The sequence below is a fragment of the Platalea leucorodia genome (genome assembly GCF_965183815.1).
Source record: "Platalea leucorodia genome assembly, chromosome: Z".
Classification (NCBI taxonomy): Eukaryota; Metazoa; Chordata; class Aves; order Pelecaniformes; family Threskiornithidae; genus Platalea; species Platalea leucorodia.
In genome coordinates, this window is record NC_138858.1 from 10,397,590 (window position 1) to 10,421,013 (window position 23,424).

At 42.4% G+C, this 23,424-nt stretch overlaps 1 protein-coding gene across 3 annotated transcripts in view; it reads right to left on the reverse strand.

The window, feature by feature from the left end:
• Positions 1 to 1,074: 1,074 nt before the first annotated feature.
• Positions 1,075 to 23,424, reverse strand: part of DCAF12 (DDB1 and CUL4 associated factor 12) — a 32,363-nt gene continuing 10,013 nt past the window's right edge. For 2 of the 3 annotated variants that reach the window (XM_082336516.1, XM_082336514.1), the window contains exons 3-10: positions 22,157 to 22,363; positions 20,834 to 20,894; positions 17,551 to 17,744; positions 16,398 to 16,463; positions 15,525 to 15,687; positions 12,332 to 12,516; positions 11,412 to 11,556; positions 1,075 to 2,001 (exon numbers count right to left, since the gene is read on the reverse strand). In XM_082336516.1, the coding sequence (XP_082192642.1) occupies positions 1,874 to 2,001; positions 11,412 to 11,556; positions 12,332 to 12,516; positions 15,525 to 15,687; positions 16,398 to 16,463; positions 17,551 to 17,744; positions 20,834 to 20,894; positions 22,157 to 22,363 (1,149 nt within the window). In that variant the 3' untranslated portion in view covers positions 1,075 to 1,873. Of the gene's footprint in view, positions 11,557 to 12,331; positions 12,517 to 15,524; positions 15,688 to 16,397; positions 16,464 to 17,550; positions 17,745 to 20,833; positions 20,895 to 22,156; positions 22,364 to 23,424 lie in introns of all 3 variants that reach the window. The other variant, XM_082336515.1, reaches the window with a different exon arrangement.

Consider the following 23,424-nt stretch of genomic DNA (forward strand, 5'->3'; position numbering starts at 1 on the left):
TCCACAGCTGTGACAGGAGGCAAGCAAGGAGATGCAGGCTGCAGTGCCTCCGATGCCTTCTAGCTTCATCACACTGTGCATCTAACCCATCATCTGCATGGCTCCAGGGCCAGGGATAATTTTTTTTTTTTTGCATCTCAAACAGTTCTGGTATAAGGCTCAGCAGGATGACAGTACAGTATTCACATGCCTTTTAGACTCTCCTCTTCCTCTTTTGGCATCCACAAGCACCAGTAATGCCTGCGGTACCACAGGGAGCAGAGATGGTGCAGCTGGAAACATGGTCTCCCATGCTTGCATACAAAGCTGCAGTTTGTCCATGACCATGGAAACTAGCACCTCGGGGTGAGGCCAAGTGGGAAGAAGATGGGGATGCAGGAGCTGCTTTTAGGCACATGATTTTAACTTCCAACATGAAGCTTACATCTCTTAAGGACATTCCTCCTCTCCAAAAAATAAGCTTCCTAATTCTAGGCGGGGAAGAAGAGACAGGGAAATAGGACAGCTGGACAGAGGCCTCACTCTCCTGTGCAATGAAAATCTGGTGGAAGATCTAGTGCTACAGCTCATTTTGGTACGTAAGGTCTCCCTGAAACTCACTTAGTCCTGTACCAAACTGTCCACCTATAGGTATCTGTACTGTCCAACACTTCTAAGAGGTATTTCCTTCTTAGAAAAATAAAGTGGTTGAAAGGAAACTTGCCTCAGAACAAATGAGGTACCAGCAGAAGAGAACAGGAAGGAGAAGCTTTGAAGAGTGCAACAGTCCCAACTCTGCCATCAGATACATTTCCTATGGAAGCAAGGAGCGTTGCTGCAGCTGTACAGAGAACAGGACTGATGTTTAAGCTGTGAAAAACAGGAATAAGCTGAGAACCTGCCCTTGGGATATCAATCCACTCACTGGTGAAGGAAAAAAGCAACAGTTCACTTTATTTCCTTGGAATCAGTTGTGTCAACACAGAGGCTGGACTGTTACAGGGAGAAGCCCAAGCTCACTTGCTCTCAAACTGTCCTGGATTTACCCACAGTGGGACGATTAGCAAATAAAGGAAACCATCAGCCAAGCCAACACACTATACAAATACATTTTATTTAGCGATACCCATAGTAAGATGCACAAATACTTTTTGTTCACCAATTTTCAGATCACGCAACTTCAAGTGGTGGAAAAAACAAACTGCAGTTAATTACAATTACCTATATAACAGGGCAGTAGTAAAAGATCCATTTGTCAGACTACAGCATGGTTAACGATACTCAGGTGAGAATGTACAGATCTAGGCATTTAAAAAGTGCATGGGTCATTGCCACATGCACTAACATGCTTTTTCAAAGAGCAACATCTTTCTGGCATGTGAACACAGTAACCCGGTTAATGCAAGATGGAAAATTAGGCTCTTAATTTGATCTGGAAATGTATCTATTAACAGTTTTCCTCCAAATGGCAAATTAAGAGTTATTTGTGACTGACACATGGAAAGCAATCTGTAAAAATCACTGTTACATTGTCCATGTAGTCAAGCAACACACAGATGATGTAAAACGATCAGTTCCAGCCTACACCTTCATAGCTCTTCTACCACAGTCATCTTCGGAAGAGTCAGGAGTACTTGATTGCATTTAGCAAGCTGGCAGAAGAGCTGTCATCCGAGATCCGAGCTCTTGCACCCACACCGAGTTCTTCCACAAGAGAAATCTCAGTCGTCAAATTTCAAAAACCCCCATGTTCCACCTGCAAGCACGTCAACTGGATCACATATTGCTGGGTTTACTTTTAAATTCCCATCTAAATGGAGGGAAAGGTAGGAAGTGGTGCTGATCTGAGAGAGTAGCTGCATTGGTTTAAAGTTGTATTTCGAACACGTGGAACCTAGACTCTTCTCTCCAGTATCTCTCTCAAACCAAGGAAGTTCAGCAGGTTCCACTGCTCAATGCAATCCCTGTTTTGGTTTTGACTAGGGATAATGCTGCATGGTGCTTGGGAAAGACCAGCAGGGGCTGTTGTATGGATGATTACACATAAAAGCAAGAAACACGTTATATCAGTCTTCAGTTAAACTTTTTCCATTGCAAACAGAGAGAGACAGAGACTGACTTTTGCATTATAGTTGAGAGGCACATTTTGCATTAATGAACAGAAAACCCCAGTTACATTGCAACTTTCTGTGGATTAGAACCCAGACAAACCTCCTGTTAAAGCAATTTTTTAAAAAGAAACCAAAAAACTCAGTTACTGTTCTTCTATTTAAAATTCTTAAACTGCTCCCTCACCTGTTCTACCCAGAGATACCTTTCCACTTGTGTCTATGCAGCTGCTTTTCCTCCCTAAAACTTGTTTGTGTAAGAGATCCTTGTTTCTGTGCACCTTGGAAGTAGACAAATAATTCTGATGCCTCATAGGGTGGGCCCCTGTACCACATTCAGGAGAGCTGAGAGTCAGTAGGATTTTGTACATATGCAGTGAACCCCAGAATAAATGAGAAAAATAAAAGCCGCCAAATTGAAATAGCCAGTAGTACAGGAATCAACTCCTTCACGGAGCAGGAATGAGCCTGGAGCAAAGCCTTTCAGACTGAAAGGAGGATACCAGTCCAGGGAGATATCCAGGGCTGAGTCTAATGAATAGGGAGACTGTGAGCAAGGCCCCAGTTCAGCAAGCTACTGCCTAAGCCCGTACGCTGCAGTAGGGCTTAAACAGGTGCCCCGGGCTTTGCAGAACTGGTACCTGAACTAGTAAGCCGAGAGAGGACAAGGAACTTGCTCGAGTCCCAAGGGGTAAAGGGTGGCAAGATGGGAGCAAGGCCAGGACAAGCGGCTGAGAACGGAGACACAGCATTTTGAACAAGAATGACAGAGCCCGTTAGAAGTTAATTATCCAGACCTTTTCATAATGGTCCCACCACCACTCCTGCACTGTGAGAGAAGCCCAGAGCAGCCAACTGAAGCTGTAGATCCCAGCTGGCCTGTTACACCCTGCACGTACAGCTCCTGCCAATTCCACAACCAGCCAGGTGGAGGGAGCTGCAGACAAGGCCCTTCCAGTCCATCGTCCCGGCAAGAAGCACGTGGAGGTGGCTGGTGGCAGCTGTAAAGCACGCTGGTCGTGGTCAGGCACGAAAACAGAGACAAGTGCATTGGTAACCCCGAATAATGAGGGGGAGAATGAGTGACCACTGAGGAAACTGGTTCTTCCCCATGCCATCTTCACATCTCATCTGAAGAGGGATGACCAAGAGTTTTGCAAGCTCTGAGAGCAACTAATCTGCAGTCACATAAGCATACGGCATGCTGGAGCAAACCCCCAAGGCTTCCATTGCTCAAACGCTCCACTACCAGCTCATCTCTGAGTGTAGCCAGCGTTTAGCATTACTGCTGGCCAAAGCTCATTGTAACAACTTTTGCCTTTTAAGCACAGGGTTAGAGTTCAGCTCAGAGCACTACTATAGCACAGTTTTTTCATAATCCACCAAATACGCAAAAGATAAAAAAAAAAAAAAAAATCAGTGGAGAAAGCTTTTAATTGGGATCCAGGCAGCAGAAAGTCAGTGATGCACCCTCCTGTTTTTGCCCTCAATGAAATCTTTAGTTATGACACCGAGTAGCAGGCAAAGACGCCAGTTCTCTGGTTGACTAAACCTCCACTGCTCGGTTTAACACAGGCGCTGGGTGCAGACGCAGGGCACCTCCACTTCCAACCTGCTGACATCCACCATACAACAGACGCGAGAGAATTTCAGCTTCCGTCGACTGCGCCGGAGTGGAGTCCCCACTCCCAAGGCAGCCAGCCAGCCGCTGAAGTTTGTGGTAAAAGCACAGGGTGATCTTTCTACAGTGGGCTACAGGTTTTCTTTTTATTATGAGTCGGTATTTTCCAGACGAGGCGAGCAGCTTTGAACTGATTGTTAAAGGTGAACTAGGAAGAAATGGCAGAAGAGGAAGGTGCTAAAGATTACCAAACAAAGTTAAACTATTCTGTGCTACTCTGAAGAGCGACTGTGATAAAAACAGGACCTTACTGAATTTGAAGAAACTCTGAAGTCAGCAAGAACTAAAAAGAGAACTCCAGATGAAGTCTGCACTGGGATACGGAGAGCACAGGCACAGTCAGCACAGGAAGTACGCGTACATTAGAGCTCCCTGACCGTGTATTAATGTCAATACACTGATGACTAATCGTGCCAATTCTAAAAACAAAGGTAGCCTCACGGATCAACAGAATGCAGTACTGTACTTCGGTTAATTATGGATACGCATGCCCAATGAAGGCCACAGCAAGTGAAGAAGCGTTCCTGTTTCCATGCTCTTGTGATCAAATTAACCTTACAGCTGGGAAGGGACATCTTTGTATCAGTCACACCATCCTCCGCTATCTGCAGAAGTGACACAAACTCAGCCCAAATTCCAGATGTCAGTCTGAGTTTAAGAACAAAGATATCCTTTGCCAATTCAGAAAACAAAGCCAAATGTATCATATCTTTGTACTGAGAAAAAAAAAAAAAAAAATCACTTTTCAGAGAGGAGAAACAATTTGTACCTCTGAACACTGAGCCCCATGTGCAGACAGGCTGGTTTCACATACTATCTGCAATTTCCTACTGTTCCATTTGCAAGCTGCATCAATAATTTTGAACAGTTTTACCGTAGTTAAAAATGTGCACTGTAACATTTAAAGAGAGCTGTTACTACTTCGCTTGACAGCTTCTGTGATAGTTCAGGATCCAGTGCTGTTTCTGACACAGCTCACGACAGAAACAGCAAGCTGAGAAAGGCTCTGTTAAACGGGTGGAATTGCAAGAGTTGTTAACAAATATCAGACCCTGGATTCAGAACAAAAGTCAGCAAGTATCAGCAAGTCCTGACTTTTTTTCCCCCAAGGCTTTGGATCTTATTACACGTATTTGGAAAAAAACATTCAAAACAGTTCACTGTAGGACATCCTACCCTCAGGCAACAAGTTGTGATCACCGCACATCTTTAAACACCTTGTGTAGTTTGTGCATCATATACAAGTACATCATAGGCAATGGGGAAGATCCAGCATTTGTGTACACTTTAACATACAAGCAAGCACTGATAGATGTCACAGGTAAGATTGAACGCAAGACAAACCAGTGCATTGAGTTGTGTCTACACCACATCCTAAAACAAATGGAACAAGTCACGAGTAACAGTACAAACCTGTTGCAACGTCAACATGTACATCTTAGAAAAAGACAATGCGTGTACCCAGCCCTAAGACAGTGACGCGTTTGTGAGATAACTTTACAAAGATCAAGGTACCAGAAGAGGAAGGCACGTTAACCTCTGGTTGGTCCGTTTCGGTATTATTTGGATGAGTCATAGTGATTTATATACCCTGAGACAGTGGGAGGCCTTGAAAAGGAAAGGAGACCAGGTGAATGGGCAAATAAAAAGTACAAGTTTAATGAGATTTTAAGATTCAGCACCTGAATTTTCCCTTTTAATAAGGGAATCTAGAAAAGCAGTTCTAAGAAAAAAATATATTGACTCCTAGATTTTTTTTCTGATGTCAAAGAATCAACATCTAGGACTACAGACACATCGCACTATGTTGCAAGGGGTTTTACACACCCTCTCAGTTTCAGTCTAATGACTAGGATTTGTATACAATCAAGTGTTGGTGTTTTTGTATACAATCAAGTGTTGGTGGTTTTTTGGGTACAGAAATGGTCAGGCAGCCCACGTCTTCTCAACTCTGCCAACCCTGGCACCCTGTTTTAGATCTGTGTGCACTTTCTTAGACCATACCACTCCCAGCAGGATACTAGACGGAAAGGCTGTTAGCAAATGGCACTCAATTTCTAATTGGGAAGATTCCTTTCTGTCAAGAGCATACTTTTAATTAGCCAAGTACCACATGGTTTTGATAAAGAAACCCAGCATTACAAGCAAAAAGATGCTTCCTAATTTAAATCCTTGAAAATTAACATGGAGAAACAAGAATAATAGGGATATCTACTTGATCTCTCTGAAAACGTTTCTGATTAAGCCCTTTCACAAGTACCTCCTGAGTAATGAATAAGCATGCCCTCTATATTTTTAAACTCCTCAGGAGTCCTGAGAGCAATACCAAATGCTGTTGGCCTTTCACCTTTTCTGTTGTGCCCCCTTGCCCATCCTCACCACACTCCAAAGCGCCTGCTTGCAGAGGCAGGGGAGAGCGTACACGGGAGATCCCCTCGGACAAGACAGGGCTGTATTCACCTTTCCACTGTCCCTTGTCTGCAATATGGACAAATTCCTGGTGTCTGTGCTTTCAGAGACTTTGAATTAAGTTACTGAAGACACTGCAACACTCAGAAATGCATTTTAAGTTGAGGTCACACCACGGGCTCTGGCTGTGGGGTGGCCAGTGGTGCCCATGGGGATTTTCACTCAGCTTTAAGCGTGTGCCTGGCCAGCACTGGAGTCCAGGGCTCCGCACAGGCTGGCCAGAGGATAAGCTCCGCCTGCATCACACGCAGCTCCGCAACAGTAGTCCTAGAAACGAGCTGTACCCCGGCTCAGTAATTTAGTCATAGCAGCAACTGCGACAGGAGCTAATTAAGAACCTCTCGGACACCTTGGAAAAGTGTATTTATGGAAAATAAGGGTATCGGACCACCACAAGCAGATCTCAGAGCTCCCACCTGGCTGCTGAAAGATGCTGCTGCTTTGCCGAGATGCAGCAACTGACAGCCCATCTGTTCTTGGTTTCTTGCGAACAAACAAAACAGGTGACCTCCACGAAGGGTCTAGCCAAGCCTGCTTTATTTCACGTCTGCACCAGGTGAGGGACATTAATTCACACGGTCAGTAAGCACCCCTCAGCTGAGGGGCAGAAATTAAGACACCAAACCATCACTCGACATAGCTGGATCATAACTTTAATCTGTTAACTCTGCAGCTGCAAGCTATATACAAAGCAAGTGCTCAGGTAAAGGAAGAGGATGAAATTCTGGAGAAGAACAACTGATACACAAGTATCTTAATCCTCAAGATACAAAAAGCTGCCAAAGACTTGAAATGGAGGCAGCAAATATATCCCCATAATGAAGTTCAGGAGTCCCCCTCATTAACGGACCCACAAGAGTCACCCACCCACAACATGAATGTAACCTTTGTGGACAGACTTAAGTCCAGGAAGATCACTGGGCACTCTTGCAATGACTCTTAAAAATGGATCTATGTGTAAAATGCACAACTGAGACTAGGAACAAACACCTATTAACTATTCTTTGGTAATTTCCTCACCTTGGACTAACACGAGCAGCACTGATAAGGGAACCAAACTAAACGGACTCACTTCTTCACCACAATCCCCGAGGAGAGCACTAGCAATTCTCCCTGGCTGACTTGACTGTACAAGGGAGAAAGCTGGAGGAATTACCAGGAATAAGGTGTTTGGTGAAGAGGGTGAGTACCACCCTCACTGCTATGCTCAAGCCAACACTGCAAAGTAGCTTCTGCTTCCTTAGGAATGTCCATCACATAACAACCAATTGTTACTGAGGGATTGCTACCCAGTACTTACAAGCTGGGTATTACCGAACCCGTAATTAAGTCACTAGTTTGATTACCTGTGATTATGAATACTGAAAACGCAATACTCAAAGACACACAAATTAACATGGTAGTCTACTGAAAAGAGCTGAGCGGTAAAATTAACTGCACCAGCAGCACAAAAGATCCCACATGACTGAAAGGCCAATAGCAGGAAAAAAAGTCTGAAGGTCTGTTTTAATTAAAAGTTCTTTTCTCTCCTTCAAGTGCCTAATGTGAGATAAACCAGAGTCTGTTCCCCCCAGGAACAGACCATTACTGTGCAACACTATCAGTCAAACATGTACAAGGACAACTGCCCAGTTCTACAGTCTGAGCCAGCCCCAAAGGTCTACCCAGTTTAAAATAAAGCAAATTGAAGGTCGCCAGCATGGCTTGACAAAACGCCAGCAAGCCCATTTCTGCTCGACAGAGGTCACCTCTGCAAGTAAAATATTGCTACAGTAAAGACTGGGATGATTTGGGGTGGAGGAGGCAACCCCCAACAGACCATTCAGGAGGGCAGGAGAGAGCAAGGGAAGGAAATCATTAAGAAACACTGGAAAAGAGAAGACTGAAAATGTGCGTGCCATTGGGTCTCAGCAGAGCACAGCGAACCGTTCAAGAAACTACTGAAGTGCAGTCACCAGACTGGACTGCATCCATCGCAGGGGTGTATCTGCCATTTGAACAACGGGGTGCACCCACCTCACCTCCATGCAGAGCCCGGAGGTTCCCTGCTGCACAGCCGTTCCTGCACTTCGATGGGAAACCCCTGCATTTCTCACCGTGACCCTGGATTTCAGTTCTGATATCTAACCCAACAGGGCAACAAAATCAAAACAAGTAAGAAAACCTGGCTTTTTCTCCTATAGCTCCTATCACTTATCTTTGGACAGCTGGCATATCATCACCTTTCTCTGCCTCAATTTCTAACACTGACTGGACCAAAAGTGACATGACCAACCACAAATTATTCTGAAACTTAACATCTGTATCACTACAAGCATTTAAAACCACTGAAACGGGCCAGAAATGAAGTTCTCTCTGGCCCAATTTGTTTGCGTGCTTGCAGCACTAGTTTGTTTCCAGTTTTTTGGGGGGGGATTTTCATACCGCAAGAAGGATGGCTCCCTCCCCATGAGAAGTTATCTTTGTAAGAAAGCACCCTGAAAGCAGAATACACAGAAGCATGTGAGACTTGAGGAATTCTACATCATTGTCCAGATGCTTCTGAGAATTGTCCAAAGCTTCATATGAAGAAAAAGAAAAAAAAAAAAAAAAAAAGAAAAACAGCCCAAACAAAAAGGAGGAAAAGGGCTACACTACCAGGCTTTAGGACCACTTGGGGAGATCAGAGTCAGCAGAGAGGGACACTTTTTAGGGGTACCCCTTCAGTAACCTAGAGACTCTGCTGACTGCAGAAAGATCAGCCTCCGTGTTTGGAGGCTGAAGCTCAATCCACACAAATACCCCTCTTGCCCCCTCACCCACAGGGGCTTCAATTAATAGGTCAACATCATGGCTAGGGTTTCCAGACCAGCAGTTTTCCTTTGGCACTGGTGACACTAAATGCCTAACTAGTAACTGTTGTTTCAGCAGAACTGGAGGACACTCAAGTAGACTCAAGTGCCTATTTTTTTAAAAAAAAAAAAAAAAAAAGGCAGCATCTCAAACCAAGCCCAAATTAAAAAAAAAAAAAAAGAAAAAAAAAAAACAAAAAACAAACAATAAGCAGAACATGTTCCCTGTGACAGAATGATCTTGCAAAGTACCTGGAGGAGTAATCCTAGAAATACACATCCTGTCATACTTCACCAAGACTTGTTTTTCTCTGTATACTTGCACTTTTCAAACCCCCTAAAATAACTGAAGCAGCATGTTGCCATCACAGAACAACACAGGCACCACTACAACATCTTTAAAAAACAATGAACAACTCTAAATAAAATTTGAGAGCTCCTTCACTACCCCATGGTATATAATTTGCCCCTTTTCAGATAAAAGCCTGAATAGCCACACATGCAGCGCTGTGAACTGATGCAGTTTAAGCAACCAACCCAGAAGTAGAATTATGAAACGCCACAAGAAGATCTGTTTGTGTGGCACCCACGCCAGTGCTCAGTGTGAGTAAATTATACTTCTGGGACAGGCGCACATCTGGGAGAGCCCCTGCCTCGCCAGGATTTCCACCTGCATGGGAGGGAAGTGCATTCCTTGCAAGATTTCCATCCAAGCATCCACTACCAACTGGAAATTAAGCCTGGAGCTCACTGCTTGGCGTTACCGGTGAAGATACTGAGTACAAAGAGGAGAGGGACCGCAAGGACACATGCAGAGTAGCTTTAGGCAGTCTGGCAGGAACCACGTAAGGGACTAGAGCTGGTCTGCAGTGGTGGCTGTGATCTCCAGCAGAGACAGGAGAACGGAGCGTGTCCCAGCCTTGTCTTTCTTTTCAGCTTCAGCCAACTGCCCATTTGGCACCAAAGCAGTGAGCTACAGTCACACTCTGCTCCACCGGTGACAGGGGCAGGGAAAAGGCATTCATCCCAGCAGAGGACAGGGCATCAGTAACAAGCCAAGAGTTTGGTGCCTGCCAAAATGCTCGAAGGAGCACCCTGGAGCCCTGCATTTTAGCTGAGTATTAGGTAAGACCATCACCCTGGAATGTACACGCTTCACAGCTGGACCTGAAGGGCATCAGACCTGTTCTCCCCACCAAGTCCCACATGAAGTTCGAGGGAGTTTGAATGCAGAAGGCAGCGGGGGATTTGGGGAAAGACTGAGCCTCTCCTATAGCAAGCAGGATGACAATTTATTCCATTGGCTTATTGGAGGAGATTGCTAACCAGAACAGCTAAAATGGGAAAAGTTTCCACAACCTGGGACAAAAAAGGTCCTGGGTTTTAGGCAGTTTATGAAGAACCCATGAGCTACCACAGCAGCACACTCAGGAACCTTGGCTCATCTGGAAAATGGATAGATTTAGTTAATTTTGAATGACAAGAACACTCACATCCCTAGCCCCCATTTCCTCTCAGCACCTCTGCAAGCCCTCAATGTAACGTCACCCCGCAACAGCCACACTGCAGAACAGCCTAGGCAAACTCCAGTTGTGCAAGCTGATACCTGGGACAGGCAGAGAAGGAACAGGAGATCAATTTTTGCTCCTGGCACTGCTGAAAACTACACTTCAAATACAAATGCACTTTTGAGAACTCCTGCACTTCTGCAGTTTGGGCTCGATGGGCAATACCCCTGGGGAATCCATCCCTGGGCTCCAATGAGTACAGCTTAAAATTACCGTATTCCTCTATGTATAAACAGTGTCATTAGACTTGTACTTTTAAAAAATAAGATCAACCCAGGCCAGGGCCAGGCTCTGCAGATAAAGTAGTAGCTTATCTCTTATAAATATTTTTAATATTTTTTAATTACAAGTAGTCCTCACTCCAGGTAATGTAACTGACACAAAGTACCTGCACACACGCAGCCCCTAGACTTTCACAGAAAGCCCAGGAGCAACCACTCTATAAGGAAGGAATCCTACCTCACAGCAAAGTAGGGGAGGGGGCACATGGCCAAGACAGCCTAAACGTGGGGGAAAGAGTCATTTGGAGTAAATACAATAAAAAGGGATTTCAAAAACCCTTCATATAAAGGATCAAGGAGGTTAAAGCAAAAAACTGGTTCAAAAAGATGTACAAAACTGTTGGAGACCAACAGAAAACTCTGCCAAAAAATAACTTGCATTTAAATCAGAAATCAATGGCATCACACAATTCTGTTGTTAAAAAAAGGAAAAGAAAAGTGGAAATCTGTGTAGAGATCAGCATTTATAAAGAGTTATCATTAGCTCCAGAGACCAGCGTAATTCCCATGAAGTCCTGATGGAAGTGGGCCTCCTGCCACAAAGAGTTTCGTTCCAGACGAGTCGTAGCAGTGGGTGTAAACAGCATTTGGGAAGAAACTTATGTCAGAAAAATAATTCCTCCAGGTTTCATCATGATTCTGTTAAAGGAAAGTTTAGATTGTTATTGTTGCCAAACAAACCCAAAACCTTGTTTCACAGAAGCAGAAGGTAGCTTCTAGAGCCTAAAAAGGGATCTTTTCTGTTAATACTCCCTGAAGCTTCAGACAAATCAACCTGAAGATACCAGAGTTGTCCTGAAGCTTTTTCTGAGGACATTTGGGCCAAACATTGGAGGGGGGAAGGTGAAGGGTAGGGAAGATATCAAGTTTCATTAGTTTTTAAAGTTACATCACAATGATACAAAAGATAATGGAGAGAAGTTAGACAAAGCCATTAACTGCTTTATGATAACATACAGGAAATTGAACTTAAGTGCCTCCCCTGGCATTACCTCAGGAAGCCACAGTTTCTAAAATTGCACACAATTAAATTAAATCTCTCGTACTTTGAGTAGCACATTTTTGAAGGAAGACAATGTATTTTGTGTTTGAGGTTCTGAAAACTGCAAGTTAGATTGCATTCGAAAATACAAAGATATAAAATCTAGTTCATTTATGAATCAGTGCTTAAGAAAAGTAGTCAGTGTGCCTTACACTCAAGCAACCAACCATTCAATACTCTTTCATAAAGCTTTTGTAGAAAGCAATTCTGCAGCACTTCTGTCTTTTCATGATTACAGTTATCAGTTACATGACCACTGTTTTGCTGGGACGCATTTCATACAATAGCTCCCATTACTACAAAAAGAACCAGTTCTCGAGCCCTACGGCTCTGTTCTCTGTAAAGGGTCGCCTACAGCTACAAGCTACTCACCAGCCAGCCTTTCCCAGTAGTCAACTTCAGAATTTCACCTCCTCCTAATTTCTGCTTCTGTCCATAGCAGGCACGTGGGGGCTTTTCATCCAGGAACCTCTGGGCTCTGATGTCGTAAAACAATAAGGAGCCTTGCCCCGTTCCCACTGTGATGATGTGCTCGTAGAAGCTCACCGATCGAATGCCTGTCAAACAGAGAAGGGACATACAACGCAGTAAGGAAGATGGATGCTTTGGCTCTGCAGTGCTGCTGCTTGATGTCTAATATTTTCTTTAAGAGGAACTACCTACTACCATTCTCCACAACACCTACGTTTCCCCACTGCTATGGAGCAGTGCAGATAAATCCCATTGATGCTATTGAAACAGCAGCTTCAATTACATACCACTCTGTGTGCACCACGAGCGAGTACATGGCAGCAGACAGAGGAAAGAACGTCACGCGGGTTTCCTCCGTGAGCTCACACCCTACGCAGCTACCTGCCAAGCTGCGGTAAGTGACCACGTGAGAAAAATTACTGTCCCAGCTGCCACCAAGTGCATTTCGCTGATCAACAGGCTAGCTGCAACTATAACCATAATAATCACTAGTCACCTTGCTGCTAAGATAGATCAGGCTCTTAAATAATTTCGAAGCTATCCCCACTCAAATACTCTCATGCAAGCACACGTTACTCTCTGTAGCTGGCACTTTTAGCACTTCACCCAGCAATGAAAACAGGCTGAGTCCTACAACCTAAGCAACACCATGTTAAGCCAGCACGTGGGAAGCTACAGCAAGTATCCAGTCCAAACAAAACATTCTAGCACAATTCAGTTATGCGATTAGATTGAGTAAAAGCAGTACATCTTGTTTTCTGAGGCCTCAGCTGAACAAGGATCCCTTGGAAACACTCTTGGGGAGATTCTGTATGTAGGAATTTGCAATTTGTAAGATGTCCTGTCATCTCATCTCTATTTGTTGCGCAAAAGGCTGTTCTGTGTAAGCACTCTATCCCAAACAACTCTTCTACGCAGATTAAACCCCACCGCATCTATGCTTTTCCTTCCTGCACAACATGATGCCAGGTTATAAACTCTAGGGCTTTTTAAGCCCTCTTTAAAGTACCACTGAATTACAGCCTAAGCAAGCATTCAGACAGGAGGGGAAAAGTAGTGAGTTATGCCAGCTACATCCACGTGCCGACTGCTGTCACCGTACCAAGTGGGACTGAGCGTCACAAAACTTGTAACGTACTGGACTACACGCAGCAGGACACGTGACAGCAGACATCCGAGAGGTGTGGATGCAGCCAGGGAGTTTCCCCTCTCCCCTTTGTACAGAGTCCTAACTAAAAACACATCCTCATCCTTCCGCCTCCGCAATCTGCTGTTACATCCACAGCCACCAGCATCCATCACACACAGAACAGGCAAGGCCACATCGTCGTGCTCCAGATGTGATGTAAAGTCTTGGCTGCGGGCTTAATAGGTGGGAAAACACTGTGCAAGTCTCACACCTGCTGAATTAGATGTACCAGATTCGTGTAAGAATCTCCACTTTAATTCAGAGAACTACAAATGCATCTGAGCAAGTTGGAGACATCTCCCCCCGCCCCCCATGACAAGGCCCTGGCTCTGGCAAATACATGCCAAAAGCCTTAAGCCCTCTGCAATCAGCAAGAGCAGTCACTTGGATAAGAGGAGAAAGGCACAAGAGGGGACCTCCTCTCATTTTTGCTCCAAAAGTGCTCTTGACAAGCAACCCAGCAGAACACTTACTTAACAGAAACAGGTGATGGAGTATGAAAGCAGATGGCATATACTTTTCAATGCAGTTTATTAATAAAAAGCTATAAAATGCAGAATGGCTGTAGATCTTTTTCTCATCAAAAAAATTAACTGAAGGAATCTGTGATGTACCCACTACTAAGAGGACGTTTAGAACAGGCTTTCAAGTACAGCACTTCAAATTGGCTCCTAAGGGGCTGAAGTACCTCAGATTAATCATTCCCATCAAACTAAAAGCACAACCTGTGCCTAGAACTGATCATGGTAAGCTCTCCAACATATCCAGCACTCTACCACCTGTGGACCTGGACTATTTGGGTCAGCAAATTGAGTCTCACTCCTGAGAGGCAGGGAGGCTCTACAAATCCCAGAAGGAAGTGAAGACGCAGTAGCACATCCTACACAAGGAGCAGACACAGAGTCCGTGTTGTGCAAGCTCTGTCCACTACGTTACCGTGGCTGCCGTCAGGATACAAAGGGCACACGACATAGCACTGCATGCCAGCCGAGCAGAAAGCAATTGCTCTTGCGGATCAAGAAGCAGAGTCCAGGGCCTGCACTTCCCTGTACAGCTGCTAAGAAAACACTTACAAGATGCACTAAAAAGCATCAGCTACCTTCTTATGTAGAGCAGACAGGGTTACACTGGGTAAAAGCCAGCCCCAGTTCCAGTCTTACTAAGCAACAATCTTTCTCTGACCTGCTTTTGTATACAATACTAATGATCTGAAGTTAACGTGGACTTAGGGTGTTCAGCAGGTGCATTTGGAAGCTGAAAGCACATTCAGGTAACACATCAAAGCACTTAAAAGTCAACCCAGATTTTAGTCCGCAAATCAATGAACAGCCTGCTCTCTAGAGGTGCTGCAACACTCCAAGTCCCAGTGAGATCAATAGAAAGTTAAAACACTCAGTATCTTGGGAATTAATATTACTTAAGTGCCTCTACCACCCTGCCAAAAAAAAAATCTGCCTACTATGTAGAACAGAAGACAGCACTGAACAAAGGCTTTCTCCAGACATGAACTGGAGATGCCCCAGAGATACTACCTACGCATTAATAGCAGTCCGAAGACTGGATTTGCTTTGAGATGACGTAAAACAGAATAAGACACAGTAAAAAATAAGTAGAAGTAAAACACAGACTTTTAGAAGTTCAGTAATATTTGGATGGTGTATTATTTAGTTGATCATAAAAGCACTAATGTTGTCTATCATTAGATTTCAGAATTGCTTTTAAGTTTGGTTGGTTGGTTGGTTGCTCAAGGAATATGTTCATAAAAGCAAAACCTACATATACTATTAATGACTTAGTCTATCACATGAAAAACCCTTCCTGTTTATTAAAAGCTTATCTTACTGCATTCTTAATAGCTACTTCTGCAAGAAAATAATTTGAAGCACCCTTTGACAAGTTTCTTACCACTGCCTCGTTCTTTGGAACAGACGGATTTAACGTTGTGGGAAGGCTGCCTGGGATCCAGGAAGGAGACATGAGCCTGTGATCCTACTGCATACACTGACCACTCCTGACCATAAGCCAAACACACGTTCTCCCTGCAGTATGGCAACTTTGTGGAAAGTAGCTGGAAACAGAAGAAATAAAAATCAACCCATTATGAGAAAAGAGCAAGACGTTAATAGAACAACTCTGTAAGCTATGTTCAGAGAAGTTGCAGTGAAGAAAACCAAAATGCAGCTAAAAAATAAGTTCACCACAAAAAAAGAACTTTAAGAGAAAAGCGACAACCTGATGCAGAGGGAAAAAAAAAAAGGAGATGGGATGCCTTATCTGAACCAAACTGAGATTTATAAAGGCTGAAACCAAGTATTACGCAAAGAACAATGAACATTTTCGCAAATTATTTTAAATCTTTCTAAGCTGCTGTTATTTCTTTAGCAGGTAGACACAGACATCAGCTCTCAGCTGAAAAAGCTTACCTCATACACTAGCATAGATATGTCTGGGTTTGATCTGCAATTACACTCAAATAAGTGCAACTTCCTTTATGAACACTGCTAATCAAGTATCCATCATACTCTATGGAACAGTTCACTTCAGCTCACCCAGAACTGGCAGAAAGTTAAGAGCACTTCCCACCCTCCAAAATAAGGGAAGTGGGGAGTTTCTCCCCTCAAGTTCTAATTTTTAGGACATTTCATTTGACATAAAGCTTTTAAGTGTTTTACAAACGCTGCTGCTCTTTCTTCGAGCAATTAAAGGAGGTGAAGAATAGCTAACAGCCTTAACTGCTAGGTAATTTTTGAAATGTAACACCAACAACCAGAAAAGCACCTTTGATAGTGTGTGCTCCGCTTTCCAAAGATGAAAATACCCATCCAGGGAAACAGCTCCCAGCTCCTATTAAAGAAAAAAAAAAGAAAAAAAAAAAGAGAGTAAGTTTCTGTATTATAGCTGTCCTTACAAACTCACACTCTCTACTAGGCAGGCTGCATACTCCAGTTTGAAGTCATCCATAATCCTGTACATGCTTATCAAGATAAATTTTCATTTTGTACTGATCTTGACAGAATGCAATACAGCACAAAGGTGCCAGGTAGAATAAGAATTAATAAAACAGCAAATAACCAAAAATAACTTTCAAAAGTATAGATCTTGTCAGACAATTAAATAATGAATTATTAGACAGTACAAGCTAGAGTTAGCAATTCTCTTCAGCAGCTCCCACACTGATTCTGACCCTGAAGCAAACATTTCTTTCCAGGCACTACTCTACTGAAAAAGGTAGTCTCCACCACAGAGGAGTAATTAATAGCTGTGGTGAAAAATAAAGCCCACAGGAGCACTCTGCTTCTGAGAGCACACCGACCTTCGCTTCAGACCTCTGTTCTTTGAGGGCAGAAAGAAAAGTAGTGGAGGATGAATTGCTACTCCCACTAGTAATAACAAGAGATCAGCATGGGGGAGGTTAACATTTACTGTTTGTCAAATGCCAACACAATAACACCAAAGCAAGCACTGGTGCCTGCCCTGCGTGTCAGTCACCTCACTGGCTGAGCAATCCATTAATGATTCAGCCACCAGAACAGGAACTGCCTGAATGTTAGCTGGTCTTCACCAGCGGGGAAGGAAAGCAGCAAGAGCACTCAAAACTAGGATTCAAGCTGCAAGAGTTGTTTGGTGCTTTATCCGCTTCTTGTAAACATTGCCCCCCCGCCCCAGGGTGCAAGTCTAAAATCAAACCCACAGGAAAATTCTTCCTTCTGAAAACATACAATTTTTTTTCTACTGGACTTCTTCATTCACTTGGGGCAGAAGCAGACATAGCAGATAAAGACAACCATCTCATATGAGAAGGGCACAAAAGAATTAGGGAAAAAAACATTAGGTTGCTTTTCTGGTGTTTCTGATTTAGATTACTTTTTCCTTTTTCTAATACACAGGGACAGTTTGATGACTTCTCAACTGTCTTGCTTATCTTACTGACCTTGTTCTTATTGTTGAAAGCCAATGCTCGGACTTTGCAGTTGTCAGGATTGGTGTTCTCCTTGGGGATATCCTTCAGAGCCCTGTGTGTTATGTGGGCATAGACGGGAACTTGAGAGAGATTATGCCTGGCATCGCTTTTGGACAACACATCCTCCGTGACTTCCCAGAGACCCATCGAACCATCCCGGGAACCTGAATAAACAGTCCATAAATAAATAGTCCATTTCACATACACATAACTCCCCTTCTTAAAAAAAGGAATAAACAACAGGGTCTGAAAGAAAGAAAGGATATTATTAATTTAACCTTACTGAACAGACGGTTGGTGCCTATATATTATTATTAACAAAAACATGATATTACTGAGCTGTAAGTTTCATAACATTGTGAACTCATTATCAACTGGTTTGTCTACGTAGTATCCAAGCAGCTAGAACACCTCATCTGTTTTCAAACTGATTAGGACGCATCAAAAAACACAATCCTGTACAACAATCACTATTAGAGATTCACACATTGAATAAACTCAGAGGCAACTGAAGAACCTATGCATTCAGCCTGGCTTACCAAGGCTGAGAATGACAGTCTGTTAAGCCAATACAAAAACCTCCAAGAAAACTCAGTTGGGTTCATGCCAATTTGGGTTCATTTGATTTCTGCCAGTATGCTTATGGATATGTATATGCACATTTGTGAACTGAACAGAAACAACTATTTCAAATCATGATTTGTACCAATTTGTAACAAACCTATGTTTTAAATTATTTTTCTTAAACCCATGCAACCTGTTGTTTAGAGAATGTAACACAGGAACTGAGGCTGAACAAGCAAGAACTCATTTTATTTTTCTACTGAATTTGAAGATATTAATCCAAAATATGGATTGTTACTCAATAAGAGTAACAACACTGGATGAAGAAAGCTGAATGTCTTTGGTTCGTAGATCAACACAGGCCTAATCCAAGGCCCTACACCCATCCCTTCTGGTGTGTAGGCAAGTCACTTCCATCTAAGTCAGCTCTGACAGATTTGACATGTACCTTAATTTCTTTCCCTACACAACGTGAAAAACACATCCCTCCTTCTCTCACAAGGAATGCATAAGAAATATTTCATGTCTTGAAGATGCCAGAAAAAACTAAATATCTACATCAGAGTACTAAATTTATAGGCTTTGTACATCATAGGGAATAAGCTGCAAAGAGAGTTAAGCAAAACATCTTGTTGCAATACGGGTGATCCAGCACAGCAGAGATGGCTTTGCCCCCTCACAGATGGATTCAGTCATTTGCCACTACCACCTACTACAGCCAAATACAAAAGGAGCTTCCTAATGGCACTGCACAGACGCAGACAGCACAGGACACTACACCCTGCCAGTCAATTTACATGCTGATGGTTTTTAATGGCACCTAATTGTGTTTGTTATGGAGACTGAATACTCGCAGTAGAATTTCTAAACATCTTGACATACTTTAAGAGGAAGCTGTCCCTTTTAATAGCCCTAGCAGGAGAAAAAGTCAATGTATGTTGTTCAGCTGGTTAGCCCTGAAGCCAAGGACAGTACCATTTGTTACCCTAGGCTCCTGCCATCCTGGGAATTATTCATTCCATCTGAAGCTTTTGCCAGAAAAATGTTTTCGTCCAGCCAGTACAGCCGAGTGGACTGAGGCATTCTCCCTCAGCTACGGTTGCTTAGTCAAGAGTTTAATTTTATGCTTATGGACTACTGAAATACACTGCTGAAGGTTTTACAAGCAGAGCCCTGCCTTGTTCTTGTTGAAGTTAACACAAGCAAGAGAAATAATCAAGTCCCTGGTCCTCTCTGTACTCTCTCACCAGTTTTGATGGCAGTGAGAAAATACACTGCCAAATCTCAAACCTCAGGCTATATGATCCGTATTATCTGCCATGGGACCAAACGCCGTTTTTTCTTCCTGCGGTATTTAACCTGCCCCAAGAAAGCCACAAAAAAAATGCATTTAGTTTCTTAATTCAGATAAAGGTATTTGCTATATCCTCAATATTTGGAGTTCAAATATTTGTGCTCCACACAGATGTAACTGAAATCTGTAAGATTAAAACAACATCAGAAATTAGTTATCTTTGTTTTCTCCTGATCAGGATTATCAGCAAAGTTCTGAAGAACTCAGTTTAGCAATCAGACTTGCTAATTGCTTTCAACAAGTTTTCCCTGGTGTCTCAGCTCTGGAGACTAGAACCTACATCCTGCTGTAAGCATCATACAACGGAGGACATGGCAGCCTTCTACTCCCACCTCCATCCACCCTTGAGCACGCAGAAAGCAACGAGAGCAACACCGTTCAATCTCACATGCTGTGCCTCTAATCCGTTGGGTCCTTATCTTCCCCTCAGTTATCTATAATCATCTCTGCTGTTCTCTTCAAGCTTACTAGGTGACAATGTTTTTTTAATGCAGATATTTGGGTTGGAGACTTGCAAGGATCAAGTTTTATATTAAATTCAAAATCAAATTCCAGGATTACCTTTTTGGTTTTTAAAAAAAAAAAAAAAAAAAAAAAAAAAAAAGTCTTACTGAACTAACAATTCAAGTATTTTGACTTTTATATGAGACTGTTACAATTTTCTGTCACCTGCAGTTTGACACCTCCTACAGAATACTACACTCTGTCAGCACAGAAAAACAGTAAACTACTAAATTAACGCAACAGCATGTTAGTATTGCTGCCTTTACCTCAGTAATACTTTATGAAGTTACACTGATTGTCCAGCTAGTTACTAAAAAGTCAATAACTGACCTTTTCTATTACAACCTTCTGTATTAACTGCCATAGTATATGCGCATATACATAGATATATACACGGACACATATACATAGAAAACAAACTGAGTTTTCATTAATTAGTCTTTTATAGGATTTCAGGAAACCGATATTGCCCTGCTGTATTCCAAAGTTATTAACTGATAATCAACACACCTCTTGAAATTATTATTCTTGTGTGGAATCCTTCCTGTAATTCATTGTGTTTGGAGAACCTCTCATGGCAACATCTACTGGAAAGACAGTAATAAACCCTCTGATACTAGAAAAATCAAATCTAGACCAGAGCTCTACAAATAAAATGAAGTACTGTACTAAGGCCAAGAAAGGTTTAAACGTCAAAGGTAGTTCCAAGTGATTTCAAATGCCCTGATAAAGGTGCATAAAGACCTATAAAGTACTGTACATCAGTATAAAATTCTGGAAAGGAAAGGAAAAAAAGAAAAAAAAAAAAGAGAGAGAAACATTCTACTTTACCAGAAACAGCCATAGTATCACTGATCCACGCAATTGAAAATATCCAATCCTTATGTCCATCCTAAAAGAAAAAAAGACAGATTTTTCTGTGCCATTACACTCTAGAGTAGTCTCAAAGGAGACAAGTATTCTTCACTTTGATTTTTAGTACAAGCTCAGAAGTGACAGACCTACATTAAAAACATACAGATAACATTCTAGTATCAAGCTGGAGCAGTTTAAGTACCTAACAGTACTTTAAACTTTCTTTGATTTTGAAGTCTATAATTAATAGAGAGCAATTAGATGATGGAAGAACAGGTCTCTGACCAAGGACAAATTGATCTCAATTCTAAGGACTTAAATTTTCCACTTTGAAACCAGTGTTCTTTACTTCTGTAAAGTAGCTACATACTTTTAGTTCCTCAAATGCACATCTCTCCTATAAAAAGTAACCAAAACCTTATGTTTACAATATATGACCTACAGATTAATTTTTTAAGACTATTACTTCAAGCATCTTTTCTTTAGCAGGTGAGAAACCTATAGGGGGGAAAAAAGACCATAAGGTTCTAGTTCTAGCTGAAGAGCTGCAAAGTCACAGCAGCAGGCAAATGAACAGCAAATCACACAAATCTTCAGAGTCTAGCCTTTCTGCAGCTGGTTATCTGCTACTGCAGAAACTCTGACCTGACCTCTGCTGTTGTAGTTAACGTCTATGTGAAGTCCTGAATCAAAAAAGGAGAAATGAGAGAGAAGTGCTTACAGGACACCACTATACTCATTTCAGCTGTTTATTTTTAAGACTGGCTATTTTAAAAAGGCCTCATGATGTTTCAGAAATATAAGCAGTACCAGAGTCTATCGAACTGCCATAAGCCACTGGGTTAGAACTAATCCTCAAAGCCAAGTTCCACCTCTGGAATAATACATACATAAGCTGCACTGGGAAAATCTGAACAACTTTTATCATCTTTTCAATTTCTCAAAAGAGCTTTTTCACTGAAACTAGTTTCAGAGGGCATCAACACAATTAGATTTTAACATTTACAATTTTGTTATATTTTCAGTGCTTAAAACTAATCTGAAGTACACCTGAATGAGGGTGAGGAAAAAGAAATTTAACTCAGAACCCTGAGAATCATCTCACATGTTTGTGTACTCACTCATATGTAAGACATCTTGTCAAAAAAGACAACTTAATTAGGAATGTTTTCAAGCTTTCAGAAATTCACTCTCCACTACAGCAGTCCCAAATATTAACCTTGCTCTGACCTTACGCACTTCAAAGTAGTTAATTCTTTTAAGTGACAGAATAAGCTTTCCCCGCATACTCCCACTTACATCTCCCACGCAGACAGGATCAAGCGTAGGCAGACGATAAACCGCGAGACTGTTGGGGTTGTCTCCACCTGTGGCCAGAAGGGTCCTCGAGGGGTTGAGCTCAATGGCATGAATACCACAACCCTGCTGGTTCACCATGCCGGGTTCACGATCTTTCAGAATAGGAATCTTGGTGATTTGACCAGTCTGGACATCTACTACAAATAACTGGGGAAAAGAAAAACAGGAGATGTAAGTCATCATTGAACAGATAAGAAAAACAAGATGGTCAAATATCCTCCCTATTTTGAATTGACGTTCTTTTCAAGTTGGAATCCACAGATGCTGCAAGTATGCTGCAAGTATGAAAAATGCGTAATTTCCTTCTTAAAACAAGTAAACTGACTTAATTACAGTGGGTTTTATTTCAGTCATCCCATTTGGTTTTCACAGCAACAGAAGAGAGAGGAGAGAAATCTGTCATGGGAGGTTTCCCATTTAACAGAACCCTTGAATCTAAAACTCTTTTTGCTGCTCAATACTGTGAGAAAACAATATTGCTTTCCAGTTTTCCCGCACAATAGTGAGACACAGACCCACCTCAAAACAGGTAGTAAGGCCCAGGGCGCTTAGCACAAGTCTCCTGCCTCCCAGATAAGATGCTTACCGTGAAGTTTTGGCTTACATCTGAAAAAGACATCTAGCTACATACCTCATCCTGCAAAAAGACTAGAAGTTGGAGCTCTATGTCACTGTCCTCTTGGCAGAAAACTCCGTTATAAAGCCTTACAACTCTTCAAACAGACATCATTATACCCAGAGTTATGTCCAGTTCAAACATACACGACCATAGGGTTACAATCTGAACCCGAACAAAGGTTTACATTGCCTGCCAAAGTGCAGGAGGCTCTCGTGCTGGATCCCTTCACAGATGTTGTTCAGAGGGCAGCCGCACTAACAGTCAAATAGGTGTAATGGAGGGGACAAAGCCCTGTGAGGGAACACGAGTGAGAAGCAAGGAAATGGAGGATCTGAAGCTGACTTGGCACAAAGAAAAGTGATGTAGAAGCACAGCCCAGGATTATAATTAAATTCTACCCCCCACCCCACCCCTTAAGTTTGTTCCTTCTATAACCAAAGAACATTGTCTCAAAGCCTCTGGAAGTGAACTGAAGATGGAGAAGACAACAACAACAAAAAGAAAACTCAATGCAATTTAAAAAACACACATCTCAAAGAAATTTTTCTGAAATCCTTTGTCATTTATAGAAGGACAGAAGAGAAATCTA